The 20,302-nt window shown below is 37.3% G+C and overlaps 1 protein-coding gene and 1 long non-coding RNA gene across 3 annotated transcripts; one reads left to right on the forward strand and one right to left on the reverse strand.

Annotated features, from left to right (window-relative positions):
* Positions 1-1,423: 1,423 nt before the first annotated feature.
* On the forward strand, positions 1,424-17,600 carry LOC133607489 (uncharacterized). 2 transcript variants are annotated; one of them, XR_009815419.2, is made up of 5 exons: positions 1,424-1,681; positions 2,235-2,265; positions 8,615-8,683; positions 14,642-14,716; positions 17,317-17,600. It is a non-coding gene; the product is annotated as an uncharacterized lncRNA (long non-coding RNA). The 2 variants fall into 2 exon arrangements; XR_009815418.2 differs by lacking the exon at positions 17,317-17,600 and having other exon boundaries at positions 1,429-1,681; positions 14,642-15,815.
* rtn2b (reticulon 2b) lies at positions 1,535-15,380 on the reverse strand. Its single transcript, XM_061962165.1, has 7 exons — positions 15,368-15,380; positions 14,237-14,444; positions 10,086-10,224; positions 9,924-9,993; positions 5,221-5,267; positions 1,690-1,748; positions 1,535-1,622 (listed from the first exon to the last, which is right to left on the reverse strand). The coding sequence occupies exons 1-7, from the start codon at positions 15,378-15,380 to the stop codon at positions 1,535-1,537; spliced, it is 624 nt and encodes a 207-aa protein (XP_061818149.1).
* Positions 17,601-20,302: the final 2,702 nt, after the last annotated feature.

Below are 20,302 nucleotides of genomic sequence, written 5' to 3' on the forward strand. Positions count from 1 at the left end.
TAAATCTGGAAATACTTAAATGGCCAATGAATGTTGCTCGTGTTGTAAATACGCAAATTCATTCGGACAGAATGTGTTGTTACACTTTTGTTCAGTTGCTTCTCTTTTTGTTGTAGATGATACACAAACAAAACAATATGTAGAGTAGATCTGAGTTAAGTATGAACAGCCAAGAATATAAAACACAATTAAGGACTGATGCTAATTGTCTGGGTGATGTGTCTTTACAAAGACTACAAAAAAGATGATTAAGCGAAAGTGAATATTGTTGATATTTCTCTGTAAAAAATGTACTTTAAAGTTGTCAGCATCAACAAATGAGATTTCACAGCCACAGTCCAGGCATGAACAGTAAACACTTTATAACACCTCTGGTATTATATTGTGTATACAGTGGACCAGTATGTGTTGTACATGTGGCTCATTAAGACATGGTGTGCAGTATTATTGATCTTTAGCAACTTCTTTTAAATAAAAGCACTTGATAAACAGATACATACATTTGCAGAACAGTAGCAATTTGTCAAGAAATACTAGCACCAGCAAGTCACATAAAGTTCTGCAGTCATGAATTTTTTACACTAGTGTCGTAACCTCTCCTGTAAACTTCTTCCACTGGAAAAAAAAAAGTGTAGGATGCAGCTGGGTCACTTTGATAATTTTTTTTACATTAAAGACACTATAATGTAGGTTAACATATTCTAAGCTATCTAAACAAGCTTTTTGTTATAGGGGACAAATTAGTGTACTACAGTATATTTAAATAATAATAATGAGCATGCTGCAGGCCAATAAAAAAAACAATCTGCGTGTTTACCGAATCAGGACCACCCAGGAGGTAAATTCTAAATATTTCTTCAAAACATTTTGCATGTGAATTACTATCTAGGATAGTATTGTGCCATTTTAAGTCCTTATGCTATGCACATGAAGTTGAATTTGCTCATGTATGACCCCAAGATGGACAAGCGGTAGAAAATGGATGGATAGATGTTGTTGTTTTATAACATCAGAAGTAGATGAAATTGCACATACTGTATAAAAGTCACACAAATGTCCTCCTCAATGCACACACTAAAACATTCAGTAATAATCGGCATAGGGGATGGTCATATCAGTTTTATTCTAATGATGCTGGTGGGCAAGGAGCTTTATTTTGCTACCCGACAGGAACACGGAGCTCGTGTTAATGTAAAAATAGACCTGTTGCCTGCACAGACAAACAACAAAAACAATTTTCTTGTGTGTGCTGTCACTGATTGAAGTGGATGTGTGAAGCAGTTTGCCCACACACGCACACATGCACACGCACACGCACACGCACACACACACAGAGAAAGTATCTTGGTGAATACATTTCCTCCCCTCCCCCTTCTCCAGTAATGAATAGCAGCTTTGTTTTCAGCTGTCAGCATTGATTAGATTGCAGCTCCTAACCCAACGTCATGGTGGACTAACAGAAGTGAGCGGCCCCACTGAAGACGCGCCACCACCGTCATCGTTTTGACCAATGTAAACGCTCTGGATGATGTCTTTACTTGGCTTTCACTTTCACAGCTGGAGCTTTCGAGGCAGCAGCTGCTGGACGAGAGGATCTCACTGCCTCGTACACACTGAGACACCTGATGCAGAAACACCGTGTCACGTTTAAAAAGGCCCAACAAGGTGCTCATTGTTTGAGGTACTTACCAGTTTCTGATTTTCTTCTCAAAAGCTTTGTAAATTCTTACAATCCTTCTTATCCTCACCTGAGGCATCATAAAGAAGTACATTTAGGACACATACTCATGCTCACATTCACAAATATTTAGAGTCTTCAGTTAGCCCAACATGTTGATTGACACATCAAATGAGTGTTTAAAACACTTCCTTGTGGTTTACATCAGTGGTTTCCAAACTTTTTTCCCCAACTATTATCTCAGAAAAAACTTGGCTCTCTAAGTACCAACATAATACATTACAAAATACAGTATCGTAGTAGGCTTAAGTATGCCTTAAAAACAACACAGAGGTTTTAACAATCATATTTAATACTTTTGGCCACTGCAACATTACACAGTTTGAATATAGGAAAATAAAACACTGCACTTTCATCAAGTGATTCTTTGGTGTTCCACAAAGCTCTATTCTAGGACCGGTATTGTTTTCTTTATATATAAATGGCCTGCCAAATGTTAGCATGAATGTGAACTTTCAAATGAATACTGATGATACCATTATCTCTACGCCCACAGGAAGCATCATGCATCCTACCATCAGTCCTTTGTAAGTATCCAGAATTGTCTCCTTAAACCTTATTTGTTGTTAAACAAAAACAAATCTGTTTCAGTGTGTGTTCCCAAAAAAATAGTGCCGTCCGGTGTGTTCCCAAAAAAATAGTGCCGTCCGGTTTGTTCCTGGGGGGGTTGAACTTGATTTTAAAGTACCTTGATACCAGCACTTTCTTATAAAAAAAATAACCAATCAAACCAATGGCAAAAAAAGTTCAATCTGCAGAATTTTAAACAAATTAAACCTTCCATGACATTTAGGTTTGCTAAGATGTTTGTACACTTAATGATATTTTCCAACATAGATTACTGCATCAAAACCTGGTCACTCAACTGGAAACGGAATATTAGAACCAATAGAAATGTTATTTAAACAATCTATAAGCATCCTTGATCAAAGGCCTCCGTCATTCCATCAGTGTAACATTTCATTCATTTTAAAAACAGTTGTTTAATTGATAACGTTTTCACGGACAGGCCCCCGGCCCCACTCTCCACATATAAACTGAGGACTGACAGAGGTTTTGGCACAGGGGCCTCCTCCAGAAGAGACCTTGATATCCCCAGCAGAAAGACAACCTTTGGACAAACAGTTCTGTCAGTCCAAGGAAGTCATTTCTGGAACAGACTTCCCATAAATATTAGAAAATGTCCCACTTTTTACACCTTTTAAAAGGTATCTGAAATTGTCTCTTAAAATTTCAGTCATACCGTCCCCTTGTCTAATTTCCTTGTTTTCATTGTTTCATTATATTATATTATTATATTGTCTTGTGTTTGTGTTTTTATGTCTTGGGACTACAGATGTAAATTAGCAACTATGCTATAATCTGGCTCGTTTACAGCCTGTAAACCAGATTGTTCATTGTCCTGAATAAGCATAAGGCGCAGTCAGATGACTCTTTTTAACCAATTCAAAGTAAGCGCTAGTTACCCTTAACTCCATTTCACCAATCAAACGAACCCTGGCTGTCACATGACCGCAATTAAACTACACTGCAAAAAGTGACATGTCAAACAAAGGAGCACAACTTTTTAATGTTTACTTTAAAAACATTAAAAAATAATATTTATATCATAGAAATGTTTGCGTTTCAGCTTACAAAACTGTCACTACCAACTAGAAAAGGTTTTTTGTTTGTTTTAGCGGCACATATGCTAACATTAGCTCCGTTAAGTCATAAGTCACTGTAAAATGCATATTTTGTAGTACAGAAATATTCTGCGACACCCGCCTTCGAATTTAATTACTATTGAGAACTTGATTATATGTATTTATTTATCTGTACAACACACTGAGTTATATTCTTTATATATGCCACAGACATTGACTCCTTTTTTTCTTTTCAATTCTGTCACAAACCTCATCTTTTTGCCTCCATTAGCTGTGTACATGTGTTCCTGTGTACTTACTAGTGCTACTGGGTAGAACAGGGTGTCTGTTAATTACATTGAGCATTGTTGCCACCTCGCTGCAGGCTTCTGTATCAGTCTAACATGAATACTAGAGTTTAGACACAAATGATGTTGCTACTTGCGACCCCACTGACCATACTTGCCAACCTTGAGACCTCAGAGTTTGGGAGATGGGCGGGGCAGGGGGCGGGGTTAAGGGGTGGGAGTATATTTATAGCTAGAATTCACTGAAATTCAAGTATTTCTTTTATTTATATATATATATATATATATATATATATATATATATATACTGTAAATGAAAAATATTTGAATTTGCACTCAAATTCAAGTATATATATATATATATATATATATATATATATATTCAGTATTTATTTTATATATATAAATATATATTCAGTATTTCTTTTATTTATATATATATATATATATATATATATATATATATATATATTTATATATATATATACTGTATATGAAATAAATATTTGAATTTGCACTGAAATTCAAGTATTTATTATATATATATATATGTATATATATATGTGTGTATATATATATATATATATATATGCACTGAAATTCAAGTATTTATTTTATGTGTGTATGTGTATATATATATATATATATATATATATATATATATATAGTATATTAAATAAATACTTGAATTTCAGTGTTCATTTATTTACACATATACACACACATAACACTCCTCTCTACTCATTATTGTATTTGAAAGTGCAATGCTTTGCAACCAGTAGCACAGCCTTTGAAGGAGCATAGGTGAACTTTAATTAGCAGGAAAGCAGTGAGTTTCGGGTTGAATTGTCCATCCTCGTTCTATTCTGTCACTATCTTTGTTTGGACATTACTACTTGCCGTAGTTTTGAAGCAATGCATGATGGGAATCCAGATGTTGTGTGTCAGTGTATTAACGTGCCGACTGGAATAAACACACGCTGAGAAAATGCCTACTTTATGGGTTATAGATAAACCTATGGATAACGGAGACATATATAATAGTCTCCTTCTTGTTGTGTGTGCAGTTGAGCACTGAGCTCCAAGCCGTAGATGTTATAACGTGACTGGGCCGGAGGAAAAGCGGACGTGACAACAGGCTGTCCTCACTCAGGTCCGGCTGGAAGTCGGGAGAAATTCGGGAGAATGGTTGTCCCGGGAGATTTTCGGGAGAGGCACTGAAATTCGGGAGGGTTGGCAAGTATGCTACTGACACCGCACCCCGACTACCGAAGGGGTTTTGACCTACTATTTCAGAAACACTGCTCCAAGAAAAATTGCCCATGTGGCCCGCATGGAAAACCTCTACTGACTGCATGCATCATACTCCAAGACGTTTCTAGTATTTTAGTTATCTTCTTTAGCCACACCACCGATGCAAAATATTACAGTAAATACTTATCACAATAGGATACAATACGGCTATTGTTATATGAATACCTCGCTAACTGAGCTTACAACTCTTGAATTGGATCTTTTTCCACTTATAATCGTACATTTCAAATCTTACCTGCTGTTTTTTGTAGAGAAGAGGGAAGGAAAAAACAGCAATCACAGCTGTAACACAAATATTCACATTAGACTTTTTTTTGTGTGTTTATTTGAATTAAGACGGTACATATTAATCAATGTGTCAGCAAAAGAACAGCTTCAAGATAAATATGCCGGAATTAGTACAAGAGCTAAATTGCATCCAATGTCTTAGGGAGGTAGAAAAACACAAATACATAGACACTATGGACACAATAGACAAACTAACACCACAGGTACAAATAATCAGAGTTTTAAAATAGATTGCAAGGAGAAATTAATCTATGGGAGCATGACTGGTTTGACTTCAACCAATTTTAAGGACGCTTTTAAAGTCAGGTAGGTCTCATAGTTTCTTATGTGCTCCGGTAAAGAATTCCATAATGTTGTGCCTCTAACAGACAGTACCATTTGGCTGATTGTAGTCCTGCGCCATTGAATACTACGGTCTCCCCTGGTTAGTGCTCTGGTTCTGACTCCATTGTTGGTTTTGTTTCCATAAATAATCCATCAAAGGTGGGGAAGCAATTCTACTTACAACTTTAAAAATAAGGCAAGCATCCAGAAACTTTTGGTAGCTCTCAAAATCTAAAATATTATACTTGCTTACAGTGTTACAATAATGCTACTGCAAGGGCTTCCTGTCTAGAGTTTTAAGTGTTTTCTTAGACGGAGACTTGAGTGGCCTCAAAGTGCTCCCAGGCGTGTGGGACTTAGTCATATTTCACGTGACTAAATATCATAGTATGCCTATCAGATGTGGGTAGTAACGCGCTACATTTACTCCGTTACATCTACTTGAGTAACTTTTGGGATAAATTGTACTTCTAAGAGTAGTTTTAATGCAACATACTTTTACTTTTACTTGAGTATATTTATAGAGAAGAAACGCTACTTTTACTCCGCTACTTTTATCTACATTCAGCTCGCTACTCGTTACTAATTTTTATCGATCTGTTAATGCACGCTTTGTTTGTTTTGGTCTGTCAGACAGACCTTCATAGTGCCTGCGTTTCAACAAATACAGTCACTGGTGACGTTCACTCCGTTCCACCAATCAGATGCAGTCACTGGTGACGTTGGACCAATCAAACAGAGCCAGGGGTCACATGACCTGACTTAAACAAGTTGAAAAACTTATTGGGGTGTTACCATTTAGTGGTCAATTGTACGGAATATGTACTGTACTGTGCAATCTACTAATACAAGTTCCAATAAATCAATCAAAAGTGTGAAGGAAAAAAGAAATTTTTTTATTTCAAAAGCGTCAAAAGCCTAAAGACTGACTGCACAGTTCCTGTCTTCACAATAAAAGTGCCGCTCCATCGCGCCTGCGCTTTCAAAATAAGAGTCTCCGAAAGCCTGCGCAAACAAGCTAGCAAGCTACGGAGTTTGCCGCCAATGTGTTTCTTGTAAAGTGTATAAAAACGAATATGGAAGCTGGACATATAAGATGCCAAAAACCAACCACTTTCATGTGGTATTGGACAGAAAGGAGGAACTTTTTTTCCTTTCCATTTGAAAACGTGGACGTTTGTCATCACTACTGTCTGATTACAATCAATGCAAGTCATCAGAATCAGGTAATACACCAATTTATATTCTTGTCTTCATGAAAGAAAGGAATCTATATGTGTTAAACATGCATGTATATTCATTAAAACACTATTAACATGTAAACAAAAACGGCAAAAAAATAAATATAAATTATATACTGTATATATCAATGTGTGTATATATATATATATATATATATATATATATATATATATGTATGTGTGTGTGTGTGTGTATATATATGTGTGTGTGTGTGTATATATATATATATGTATGATATGTGTGTGTATGTTACTCATCAGTTACTCAGTACTTGAGTAGTTTTTTTACAACATACTTTTTACTTTTACTCAAGTAAATATTTGGGTGACTACTCCTTACTTTTACTTGAGTAATAAATCTCTAAAGTAACAGTACTCTTACTTGAGTACAATTTCTGGCTACTCTACCCACCTCTGATGCCTATATACCTTTGCAGACTCTACCATCAAGTATGGCTTTATATGTTTACAGTTTGCCAAGTTAAATTTAACAATGTTAGCCTTTTTTTAACATGGTCTTTGAAAGTTACGTTTGAATCAAAGATTACTTCGAGATATTTGAATTGTTGTACCACCTCTAGATGCTTTCCATTGACCAGAACAGATGTCTGTTCACCCCCTGCTGGTTGACACGAGAAAATCACGCATACAGTTTTTTTTTTTTTTTTTAGAATTTAAGTGTATACAGGAGTTCTGGAGCCAGAGAGAGACTGGGACCATGGCTCCGGAGAGAATTGCTGCTGCACCGGCTTTTGTTTTGGCATGTGTATACAGAACTGTATAATCAACATATAATTGTACCGTGTTACAAACCAAGGGTAGGTCATTTACATACAGACTGAATAATATTGGCCCCAATACTGAGCCTAGGGGGACTCCAGCAGAGCAAGTGAGACAGGATGAGCAGCCTGTTCAATTTGTACTGCTTGTTTTCTTTCTGCGAGATATGACTTAATCTAGCACAGGGCACTTTCAGGCAAGTGGAAGAATGTCAACTTGGCCAGGAAAAAAGTAATTGTGTTTCTGAAAAATAACCAGAAAAACCTTGTTGAATAAGGACCCTATGGACACCGAATCTGTGTCTTCAGGAAAAAAACTTCCCATTAAAATTAATTGTTTAATACTTTTATTAAAATGTGCAGCACATTGATCTGATTTGTATATTTAATTGATACAATTTGAAATTTGTATTTCAAACTACTTTGAACACTAACAAATAAACATTTGTTGCTTGTAAAAATTATTTTTTACCAAGAAATATAATTTAATTTAGTCAGAAAATATACATTCAGTACACGCCAAAAGTTTGGACACACCTTCTCATTCAATGTGTTCTTTATTTTCATGACTATTTACATTGTAGATTGTCACTGGAGGCATCAAAACTATGAATTAACACATGTGGATTTATGTACTTAACAGAAAAAGGTGAAATAACTGAAAACATGTTTTATATTCTAGTTCTTCAAAATAGCCACCCTTTGCTCTGATTACCTTTTCGCACACTCTTGGCATTCTCTCGATGAGCTTCAAGAGATGAAATGGTTTTCACTTCACAGGTATCATAGTTTTGATGCCTTCAGTGACAATCTACAAGGTAAATAGTCATGAAAATAAAGAAAACTCATTGAATTGAGGTGTGTCCAAAACTTTTCACCCGTACTGTATGTGCTTCTAAATATTTGTGTTAATCCCATATTCCAACTACTCGCACAATTTAGTCGTGTCCCTGGGTTTTCACTCAATCTTGTAACCTTTAACTTCTTTATTTTCCAGGCTAAGGGACCCCCAAACTGATGGAGAGATGGAGTGGGGACCCCCTACTTACATAAACTGGTTCTCAAGGTACCTTGTTATTGTGCAATACTAAGATATTCAAATAATACAGTATAGTGCTGCTATTTGCTAGCTGGCAACTGGTGCCCTAACCGCTTGCTGACAACTATAGTGCTAATTGCTCGCTGGCTATTCGCAAAATGTGCTGGTTGGTCCATGCCAATGCCATTTTTAAACTACACTGCAGTGTGTTAGATCAATGTTACGGTCTATGTAAAGACATTTACGTTCGTGGAAAAATTGCATGGGAATTTTTTTTTATTTTTTTATTTACCGGTAATCAAAGATTTTACGATCCCTCTGAGGTTCACAAACCCCTGTTGAAGACCTCTGCCCTAACACATTAACCCCTTCTATAAAAAACTAATATTACGCAAGTCACATAGTCCACAAGAAGTTACATCACACACTCTAGGCCAGTGATTCTCAAACTGTGGTATGCGGGTTCCATCTAGTGGTACGCCAAAGAATCACTTGATTAAAGTACAGTAGGGTTTTTTTCTGTATTCAAATACAATGTTACTGTTCAAACTGCATGTAATGTTACAGTGGCCAGAAATATGAAATATACTTGTTAAATAAAACCTCTGTCTCGTTTTTAATGAATACTTAGGCCTACTAGGTCACTATATTTTAATGTTGGCCATTATAGTGGTACTTGGAGAGCTAAGTTTTTTCTAAGGAGGTACTTGATAAAAACAGGTTTGACAACCACTGCTCTATGCTATGGAAAGACCATAGCATGTATTTTTCCTTTATATTTGATATTTCAACTACGAGTGAGGGAATTAAAATCTCAGCGCAGCGCTGTTATTTAAATTATTCTTTGGTGTTTACTTTAAAAAAAAAAAAAAAAGAAGTTATCACTAATGTGCTTTGTGTCAATATTCTATTATATTTCATTTATGTTATTTCTATGATTAAAAAAAAACAACTGTCTGTCCTGTTACTCAAATAATTTATCCCTAACCTTGTACAATAAAGACAACGTTGTTGGAGATGGGGCCACATTTGAGTATTTTTATATGTGTAATATTTTGGGTGAGTTCCAATAAGAAAATGACACTGATTCAGTTGAAAGTACCGTTTAGGAGCCAATCAGCTACCTTTACTTGATGTAGTTGAAGTAAACTACAAGTACTCACAGACAATCCGTCTTGAAATACACTACTCAGTATTTTTATATGTAATATGTGTCATATCATGTTTTTTCTGTCTTTCCAAGAACATATTCACTGTTCAAACTCACCAGTTATGATCAGAGTCAGTCCTGTGGTGAAGACGCCAACGTAGGCCAGCATGTACAGCAGTAAAACAAACTGAGAGAAAAAAGAAAAAGTTGGATGAGTTGGTGATTCACATGTTTTGTTCTTTCGTTTTGTTTTGTTTTCTCTTGTTCTCACAGTCAGACCTTGAGCGAGTCGAACACGTTGTCAATAAAAATAAGACGTTTGAGCTCTGTGAAGGCAAACGCAATCAGCAGCACCAACTCTTCTACCAACATTACTGTCTCCTTGTCTGTCAGAGAGCTGTCGTGGTCCAGGTAGGCCCTGGCAACACACACACACACACACACGTGTGATTATATATGGACAAAAGTATGGAGACGGTAGTGTTAATCCTCCCTCCTTGATCTTACTATGACATTTGGGATACAAGTATGATTTTAGGAAGAACTTTCACAGAACCCTGACCTGAACCCCATTAAACATTTTGGGTGAACTAAAACAAATATTGCGAGCCAGCATGCCCTCTTTCAAGTACATCAGTGACTTTTGACCAAAATATTTCTAGATTTTTACAAATGGTATTTATTGTGTGAGCTACAAGAGCGATGCCTGAATTTCTCCAAGGGGATTAAGTATCTATCTAAATCAGGGGTGTCAAACTCATTTTAGATCGGGGGCCACAGGGAGAAAAATCTACTCCCAAGTGAGCCGGACTGGTATAATCACGGCACGATAACGTAAAAATAAAGACAACTTCAGATTGTTTTCTTTTGTTTAAAAATAGAACAAGCATATTCTAAAAATGTACAAATCATAATGTTGTTGTTGTTTTGTTTTTTTTACACTTATTTGTTGCGGTTAATATTATTTTATCTTTATTTATACTTTCTGAATAAATTATGAGATATTGTTCATCAGTCAACTCATTGGTGTTAATTTTCAATCTATCAAGATAAAAAAAATATCAAAATCAAATTACAGTATGTTATATATGTAGTTTGCTCATTTTCCTCGACTGGTGCAGTAACATATAAATATATATATAAATATAGCATAATCTACAAATAATTGCTATTGCAACATCTAGTGGACACATTTAGAACAGCAGTTTATTTCATTCAAACATTTCGACTAATTTTTATACTTTGCAAACCCATCCCGCGGGTCGGATAAAACCTGTTCAGGCCCGCGGGCCGTAGGTATGACTCCCCTGATCTAAATATTGATACACTGGGCATATTAGGTACTATGCATGTCTTATGACAAAACAAATTCACATATGACGTATTAGCAAACAGTGCAGTATTACGATGGGTTTTGTTTTTAGTCCGTTTCAAAAGGTCTGATCGATGCACTGTACACAAAAAGGGAAAAACAATGTCCCATAGGAAGCAATGTAAATCCAAATAATCCATTCCAGACACAACACAATTTATGGAGAGTAATTATAATTGTACATGCACAAAACAATGCAAAGTGCATATAAATTAGTTACCATTATTTTCACCTTTTATTGATGACTTGTTGGCAAAATCTGCCTTAGCAGAGAGAGAGAGAAGGAAAAGGGAGAGCTACACGGACACCACCGCCATACTTTTCTGAATTCAATAGTGGTTCTTACCTTATTTGTCAAAAAGCTGGCACGGATAAATTAATGTGCGAAGACTTTGTGTAAATGATCAGCTGAACAATTACATGCATGCATAATGAGACCGCGCTGTGAAGCACACCATTGTCACGCCGCAACCCCATAGCAGTATGCTACGACTTGCAACTTTCTTTGGCTCCCTGGTGGTTTATTTTGCAGCCATGTTAAAAAAAAATTATTACAGAGAGACTGAGTTACCAATGCGTGAATGCTTCAGTTAGGACACTCAATGGCGCAGAATGATACACAGGACTGATTAGTTTCTTACACGCTTGTTACGAAATTGAAAAATGTTCCTTTCCTCCTGGTAGCGACGAACCCAGCATCCAACTCTTCACTGAACACAGATGTCACAATGTCATCAAAGCTCACCTTGATGCATTAGCTCACAGTGCCAACCATTGGGAACCAGGATGAGGTGATATGAGAAAGCTAGAAATATGATACATCTATTTGTGACAACATCGGACAAAGTTATGTTTAAGTTCTTTTGCATCTCATAGCGCAGAATTGTGGCACGTTCAAGAAACCTTGGCTAAAGTTCTAAATGAAGGAATCACTAGATTTTAAGACAGAGTAGACTTAACCCTCAGATGCACTAATAGTAGTTATAATAATGTATTATGATTATTTGTATCCTCTAATGCAGTGGTTCTTAAACCTATTTTCACCAAGTACCACCTGAGAGAACACTTGGCATGCCAAGTACCACCATAATGACCAACATTAAAATACAATAGCATAGCAGGCTTAAATATTCATTAAAAACAAGGCATACATTTTATTTAACAAGTATATTTAATATTTTTGGCCACTGTAACATTACACACAGTTTGAACAGTAACACTGTTTCAATATTCAGTTCATTCTTTGACGTACCACTAGATGAAGCCCGCGTACCATTAGTGGTACATGTGCCACAGTTTGAGTTTACGAAGTAAAGGTACACTTAACATATGTATAATCATATTTAAGTGAATAACGACAGGTTTTATGATTTTTAAAACTAAAATTCTGGCTAATTTATATTAAATTTGTAAAAAAAAAAAAATACAAATACAAACCTGAACGTTTTAAATGTACCACACCAGCAAATAATTTAGAGAGGTGTAAGGATATTTTAGGGAGCCTTTAGCCCCATTAAAAGGACTGACGCCACTGGTTCGAATGCTTGATGAAAAACCATATTAATGAAACTGAGACATAAGCATGTAAATATTAAAGTTAAAGTCCCAACGATAGTCACACACACACACACTAGGTGTGGTGAAATTATCCTCTGCATTTGACCCATCCCCTTGTTCCACCCCCTGGGAGGTGAGAGGAGCAGTGAGCAGCAGCGGTGGCCGCGCTCGGGAATCATTTTGGTGATTTAACCCCAAATTCCAACCCTTGATGCTGAGTGCCAAGCAGGAAAGCAATGAGTCCCATTTTTTTAATAGTCTTTGGTATGACTCGGCCGGGGTTTGAACTCACTAATTTCCAGTCCCAGGAAGGACACTCTAACCACAAGCCCAATGAGCAGGTCATTGTGGGCTTTCTGTAGAACGGCGGATCCAATGATGGATGGGAGTGTATACGTTCAAGAGGAAACTGGTTTACATAATCTAGATATGTTAATCCCATCTTTAAAAAATAAGGTATAGATGTGTTTAAAAAAAATTGTTTTAAACACATTAGGTCAACAATGTGTTTGTTAGTGAATGTAAACATATTGAGTATGTGGGGAGGTGACTGTTCTCTTTAGGGTGGTATGGGAGTGCTTCAAGACTCTAATGAAGATAACAAATGAGTAATAGTGTTGAACAAAATATGGCCACAAAATAAATTGTACTTTGGGGTTTGTTTTCCCATGGTGCAAAGGAAAGTTGGCGAGGGCAAGGCGTGAATGTAAGTACATGTTTAATTTTACACTAACAAAAAGAACAAACGAAAAGCGCGCACAAGGCGGAAGTACAAAAACTTGGCTAATGAAACAAAAACTTGCACAAAGGCAAAAACACTAACCATGAAATATACAACACTTACTGTGGCATGAAAAACGTGCATGAAACAATGGCTTGGCATGACAGGTAGCAGAGGTAGAAAGGATAGATAGATATGATAATGTCACCAGGACGAACAACAGAAACAGATCGGCTTAAATAGCAGTGACATGATCAGTGAAAACAGGTGTGTGACTCAAAACGTGAAACAGGTGCGTGACATGACAGGTGAAAACTAATGGGTTGCTATGGTGACAAAAACAAACAAAAGTGCACAAAGAGTCCAAAAACAAAACCGAACATGACTAAAACAAAACATGATCACACAGACATGACATAAATATTGTTTAGGGCTACACAAAGCATTGGCATGCGATGATTGGTCGTATAATAACCCAAACATATTGCAATCATTTTGTGTCATAAACCGGGGCGTACACAAACAGATGTAACACAGGACTGTTATGATTATTGTGGTTGGAGTTTACAGTGTTGTAGAGCTGCAGTACCAGAGAGCAGTGTCTCATATTGCGGTAATGTAGCCTCATGCTGTATTAGAAACGTCTCAATATGATGCAGTGCAGTTCTGCAAAGTACAACCACAATACAAAACATTCAGAATATGCCTTTCACTGACTGTTACAAATGGCCTTTTGAGCCCCAATTTGACCCCCATATAGAAGAGCATAGATGAACTCACTGGAAAGGGTGAAGTCCGGGGTTGCATCGCAGCAGCTCCAGCAGCTTATAGTACAGGCGAAGGGGGAAGGTGACGCACATGACACCCATAAAGATGTGAGCGAGCACAGTGATGGCACTGAGCTGGAACAGAGTTGTCAGACACACCACCATGCCTGTGAACACCACACCAGTTGTACTGATGCTCTTCCAGTAGACCAGGTCCATCACTAGGAAAACAACACATGCACCTTACATCTACTTGCATTATGGGAGAGGAACATTACCAGGACGTAAACACAAGTTTCGTCATTTGCTGCTTTTAGTCGTATTAAGGTTCTGTGAAATACAGCATCATTTGTTATGTAATACTGTAGGGTAACTAAACTATTTCTGTACATGACAAATCTTTTTTTTTTTTTTGAAGATATCACGACCGAATGAAAACACTCCCTCTTCTTTTGGATCGCTTATCTGTTGAAGAAAAATCACAGCTCAGAATGTAAGTCTGTCAGAACAACACAGGGCTGCGTGTTCGCGTTTATTTCTAAATGTGTTGGAACATTAACCCGTTATGGAGCACTCACTGAATATTTCAACACTGCTTGAATCATGAAAATACTCTTACAAAATGTGTAGCGTTTATATACAGTATACATTGAATTAGAAATAAGTAAAAACAATAAATATATTACAAATTTTAGAATATTTTTTTGGGGTGAAAACACTGCTATTCTACTGTCCTATAGTGAGACACACAACATGGTTCCTTGCTCAATAAAGTGTTAGCACAGTTTAATGTTGATTTAAATGAAGAGGTATATCTAAAGACTTCCATTTTCGGATATACATTTATGGTGGAAAATGGCTCAATGACAGCTTCTACACTTTTTGACATGTTCGGACCGAACTACAAACCACAATTCCACACTAAATAAGCAGTAAAAACACTCTGTATAATGTTCCAACCAGTCAATCAAATGACATGAAACACATGTTGCACCAATGTGTGTGTGTGTGTGTGTTTGTAATCGCACTTCCCTGCACACACACAATAAATCATTTCCCATTACCACATGCACCTGACAGCGAGGCTGATTGTCAGCCTGCGCTAATTGTCACAACTTCAAACGGTCACCATTTATTTCCTTACGTTTGCTGGCCATTACTGCCGAGGTGTCCTGCTTGTGTCCCTTGCTTTCCTTATGGTTGGCTTTGCACCGCCACAGGCTTTTTTTGGCCAAACCGCTCTGTCAGCAATATACAGACTGCCTGGCCTAATTTTATCCCGTATTGGATGGCCTCACTTTGGATTCACACACACACATACACACACACACACACACACACACACACACACACACACACAAATTGGCAACTTGAGACATGAGTATGTACTCATCCCTCAGATCTTAGACACTCCAGGACCCCGGGCCAGTTAGTGGCCTACTATAGAACCCGACTGACAACATTCATCAGGCTTCAGCAATAATAACAACAACAAATATGATCTCTTCTTCTTGCTGGATAATCTTCCTAATTCATCTTCAGTCTGTCATAGAGCTTGAATCTGAAAAAACTACAGCTCTTTTAACATTTATTTTCAGCCCCGCGAGAGACAAAAACACTTTTCACACTGAAGATTAATGTCAATTAAAAATGTCAAATTCACATTGTATGTTTGCATCGATGATTTACTTTCCAATGGTTGCTCCTCTGAAACATGATGTTGGAAGACACCAGGGTGCAAGTCCATCCATCCATTTCCTACCGCTTGTCCCTCTGTGCTGGTGCAAGTACACCAGGCAAATATGCCCCCTAGTGGCTATAATGGGTACAGCAACGACTCCATAGGCAATTTTTTTGATTCCAAAGATTCTAGCACAAAGTTGTATTCCGTCATGTGACTTTTGAACGGAAGTAAACCAATATGGCTACTGTGCAGAAAACAAAGTGGCCTTGATCTTACGGCTAATAGCAGATACGAACAAAAAAAATCTAACTATGCTATGGAATCTATCCCTTTACATTTAAAAAAGAAAAGAAAAGAAAAAAAGATTTGTCGACTGATCACAAGGATTATTGGTCGGTCGCGTTCCCAGACCAGTACGCATGTTTTTCCCCGTCTTTGGTAAATGTTTAACTCTTTTAGGTCTTGCTAACATTAACTTTCATTTATTTAGACTCTTCGGGTTTGTGCTTTACGAAACACTCGTAGCAAAAATGCGTTTTAAGAACTCCGAAACAAGATAAAATTCAAATAACATGAAGAGAATACCTAAATGAAAAATACTAAATGTAAAAGTATACCAAACAAACCTTTAACAAAGTGATCACTGCAAACTCGTGCGTTCTTCAAATCTGCTCCCTTGGACTGGAGTGCATGCCACTTTTCTCGTCGTCTTTCTTTAAAATCTTGCACTCTTTTGCCCTTCTTGATTACCTCTCAAGGAACCTTGAAGAAACTTTTACCCTTTTCACGATTTTAACGGTTCTTTGCATATCTTCGTGATGTCAGGTGAATATAACCTATACTCTAACGTCATTGCCACATCCCTGGTATTCTGTCTGTTTTTAAAATTGTATTCCTATCATAGCTTTTGGACTGAGAAAAGTATGTAGTGCACACAACTCTGCTGAAGTGATGCGAATTGCCTTGGGGCCATTTACTGCCAGCTTCTTGTTGTGGTTTTGGACCAGTGACAGATTCTAAAACACAATCAAAAAAATAAAAAGAGCATACAATATCCCCTTTCTGACACTTCCTGAAAGTTGAATCAAAATCCACCCATCATTTCTTGTGCTATTATTAGCATAATGAAAAAAACAGTGGCTGTCAATCAGCCACTGTTTTTATCTCTGTGGGTGGAGGCCTTGCCGCTAGCATACACACACACACACACACACACACAGAAGTTGAGGCTGGTAACGTAAACATAAGGTAACATAGTAGAAATGATCTGGATCATCTCCAAAATGTAACGACTTGTTTCTTTTCCCATTTCTGACATGTCCTGAAAGTTAGATGAAAATTTTCCTCCATCAAAATGAAACAAACGGCGTGAACGCTTTTGTTTGTTTCCACTGTCTTTGTCTTTGCAGGATGCTGGCATACACACACGGAAGTTGAGGTTTGTAACAAAAATGTAACGTAACGTAATAGAAATTATTTGAATCAGGCCCAATATCTAATCAGTTGTTCCTTATTCGATGTCGGCATTTCCAGAAAGTTCCATGAAAATAAGCCCATACCTTAAGTTATGTTACTAACCAACTAAATAACCAACTAATAAACCAATGGCAATGATTACATATCCTCCTGATTTACTAAGATCCCAAATAAATAATGTGTAAACTTTAAAAATGTGCATTGTACTGTTGGTGGGCTTGTTGCGGGTGGTCCACTGCACAATTGATACAAGCAAAAGTGGTCCACACTACCTTATTTATATGTTGTTTTTGCGTGTACTACCAGCTGTCATTGACAACACATCCATGTGCTCCAACTTGTGGTGCTTTTACTATGTAGTGAAACATGCAACACACAACTGTAATCTGTGTCACCTTTTTTGAAGAATATAGCTAATGGAACCAATTTTTAGTATGCCAAAAGTGAGCTGTGCGATAGTGCGCTGGAATGATCCTGTCGCAAGTAAATGCATGTTGCAAGAAGTGTTTTAATATAATATAGCTCCTTAAAAAAAACGCTATTAAAAAAATGTATCCAAAAAGTCATTCAGCATCCACAAAATTACAAAATGTCATTGCTGAGTAGAAAATATGTCTAGGATTTTTATTTATGACAGTACAAAAGTGTCACCACGCACGCGGATGGAGGATTATCCTTCCATCGTCTCCCTTCTCACAGCCATTTGTGTGTTACTGTGCCGGTTCGCACCTACCTTCCAAACGCGCTATATATAGACGCACATTGAGGGTGCTAAATTATATTTTAATCTCCTCTTCACAGTATTGTGGGTGTATTGAAAATCAGCATATATTTTGCATATAAAACAAGACGGACACTAAATGGATTTCGCCCTCTATTTTGCTCATTGAAGAGACGCCGTTCTCGGAGCACGAGTTTAATAGATCAGATTTGCGTGCGCTATCAAGTTTGCTCGTGTTTAAATACACACAAACCTTTAGTAGATCGGGCACATATTCAACTATGACTTGTTTAAATATATATCATTTATTTTGCATATATTCTTATAAATAAACAATAGTTGTATAATGTTGACATATTTACAGTATATAGTGGTAACATTTTTAGTGTTACGCTTCTAATCCATTTTCTACCGCTTGTTACTCTCGGTGTCTCCTAGCTGCTCAGGCAAATCATATTGTCTAAAAATGCATTTTCCCATCTATAACATGACATCATCGCGCTCGCCCAATGAGGCCCCCGGGTCAAGAAGTTTGGGGACCCCTGTAATAGATGCTTGTTAGCATAAATGTGGTGTTAAATAAAGATGTGAAGTTCCTTTATATTCCCTTTTTAAGTCTCGTTGCTCATGCAACACAATTAATTTGGATTGGAAAAATGCATTATATTTAATCATGATTAATGTAACCCACAGCCATCCTGTAATTCAATGTTTATTTATATAGCCCTGAATCACAAGTGTCTCAAAGGGCTGCACAAGCCACAACGACATCCTCGATACAGAGCCCACATAAGGGCAAGGAAAACTCACCCCAGTGGGACGTCTATGTGAATGACTATGAGAAACCTTGGAGAGGACCGCATATATGGGAACACCCCCCCCCCACCCCCCCTCTCTCTCTCTAGGGGAGACCGAAAGCAATGGATGTCGAGTGGGTCTGATTTAATATTGTGAAAGTCCAGTCCATAGCGGATCCAACACATCAGCAAAAGTCCAGTCCACAGTGGATCCAACACAACAGTGAGAGTCCAGTCCATAGAGTCCACCCCGGGTCCCGACTCTGGACAGCCAGCACTTCATCCATGGCCACCGGACCTTTGTAACCCCCCCCCCCCCCCCACAAGGGAGAGGGGGAAGCAGAAGAGAAAAGAAAAGAAACGGCAGATCAACTGGTCTAAAAAGGGGGTCTATTTAAAGGCTAGAGTATACAAATAAGTTTTAAGATTGGACTTAAATGCTTCTACTGAGGTAGCATCTCTAACTGTTACCAGTAGGGCATTCCAGAGTACTGGAGCCCGAATAGAAAACGCTCCATAGCCCCCAGACTTTTTTTTTTTGGCTCTGGGAATCACTAATAAGCCTGAGTTCTTTGAATGCAGATTTCTTGCCGGGACATATGGTACAATACAATCAGCAAGATAGGATGGAGCTAAACCGTGTAGTATTTTATACGTAAGTAGTAAAACCTTAAAGTCACATCTCAAGTGCACATGAAGCCAGTGAAGGTGAGCCAGTATAGGCGTAATATGATCAAACGTACTTGTTCTTGTCAGAAGTCTAGCAGCCGCATTTTGTACCAACTGTAATCTTTTAATGCTAGACATAGGGAGACCCGAAAATAATACATTACAGTAATCGCGAACGCATGAATAATGATCTCAGCGTCGCTAGTGGACAAAATGGAACGAATTTTAGCGATATTATGGAGATGAAAGAATGCCGTTTTAGTAACACTCTTAATGTGTGACTCAAACGAGAGAGTTGGGTTGAAGATAATACCCAGATTCTTTACCGAGTCGCCTTGTGTAATTGGTTGTCAAATGTTAAGGTGGTTTTATTAAATAAATATCGGTGTCTAGCAGAACTGATAATCAGCATTTCCGTTTTCTTGGCGTTGAGTTGCAAAAAAATAGCGGACATCCATTGTTTAATGGATTTGACTTAAGACGTTAATCGTGTGATAACACTAATATTTGCATACGTATATCGACAAAGAAGAGTAAAAAATAAAGAAAATAATATACAATATCCTAAAAGAATATATAGTATACATTCTAATTACAGTACATTGTAATGGCATGCACGGTTGAAATCGTAGGTTGAAACAAACCTGAACCTCTCTTTATTTATCAATACTGTCATTACAGTGTCAAAGTGAAATGAAATACAATCAGTGCATAACAAAGATTAGCTTTGTT

The sequence above is a fragment of the Nerophis lumbriciformis genome, linkage group LG09 (genome assembly GCF_033978685.3).
Source record: "Nerophis lumbriciformis linkage group LG09, RoL_Nlum_v2.1, whole genome shotgun sequence".
NCBI classification, from domain to species: domain Eukaryota; kingdom Metazoa; phylum Chordata; class Actinopteri; order Syngnathiformes; family Syngnathidae; genus Nerophis; species Nerophis lumbriciformis.

Bases quoted from the DNA above. Each gene is read 5' to 3' on its own strand.
- rtn2b (XM_061962165.1), bottom strand. The intron at 10,225-14,236 runs GTGAGTTCATCT...GTGTGTTGCCAG, and splicing joins CCCGGACTTCACCCTTTCCA to GGCCTACCTGGACCACGACA. The intron at 1,623-1,689 runs GTAAGTACCTCA...TTTCTGCATCAG, and splicing joins GAGAAGAAAATCAGAAACTG to GTGTCTCAGTGTGTACGAGG.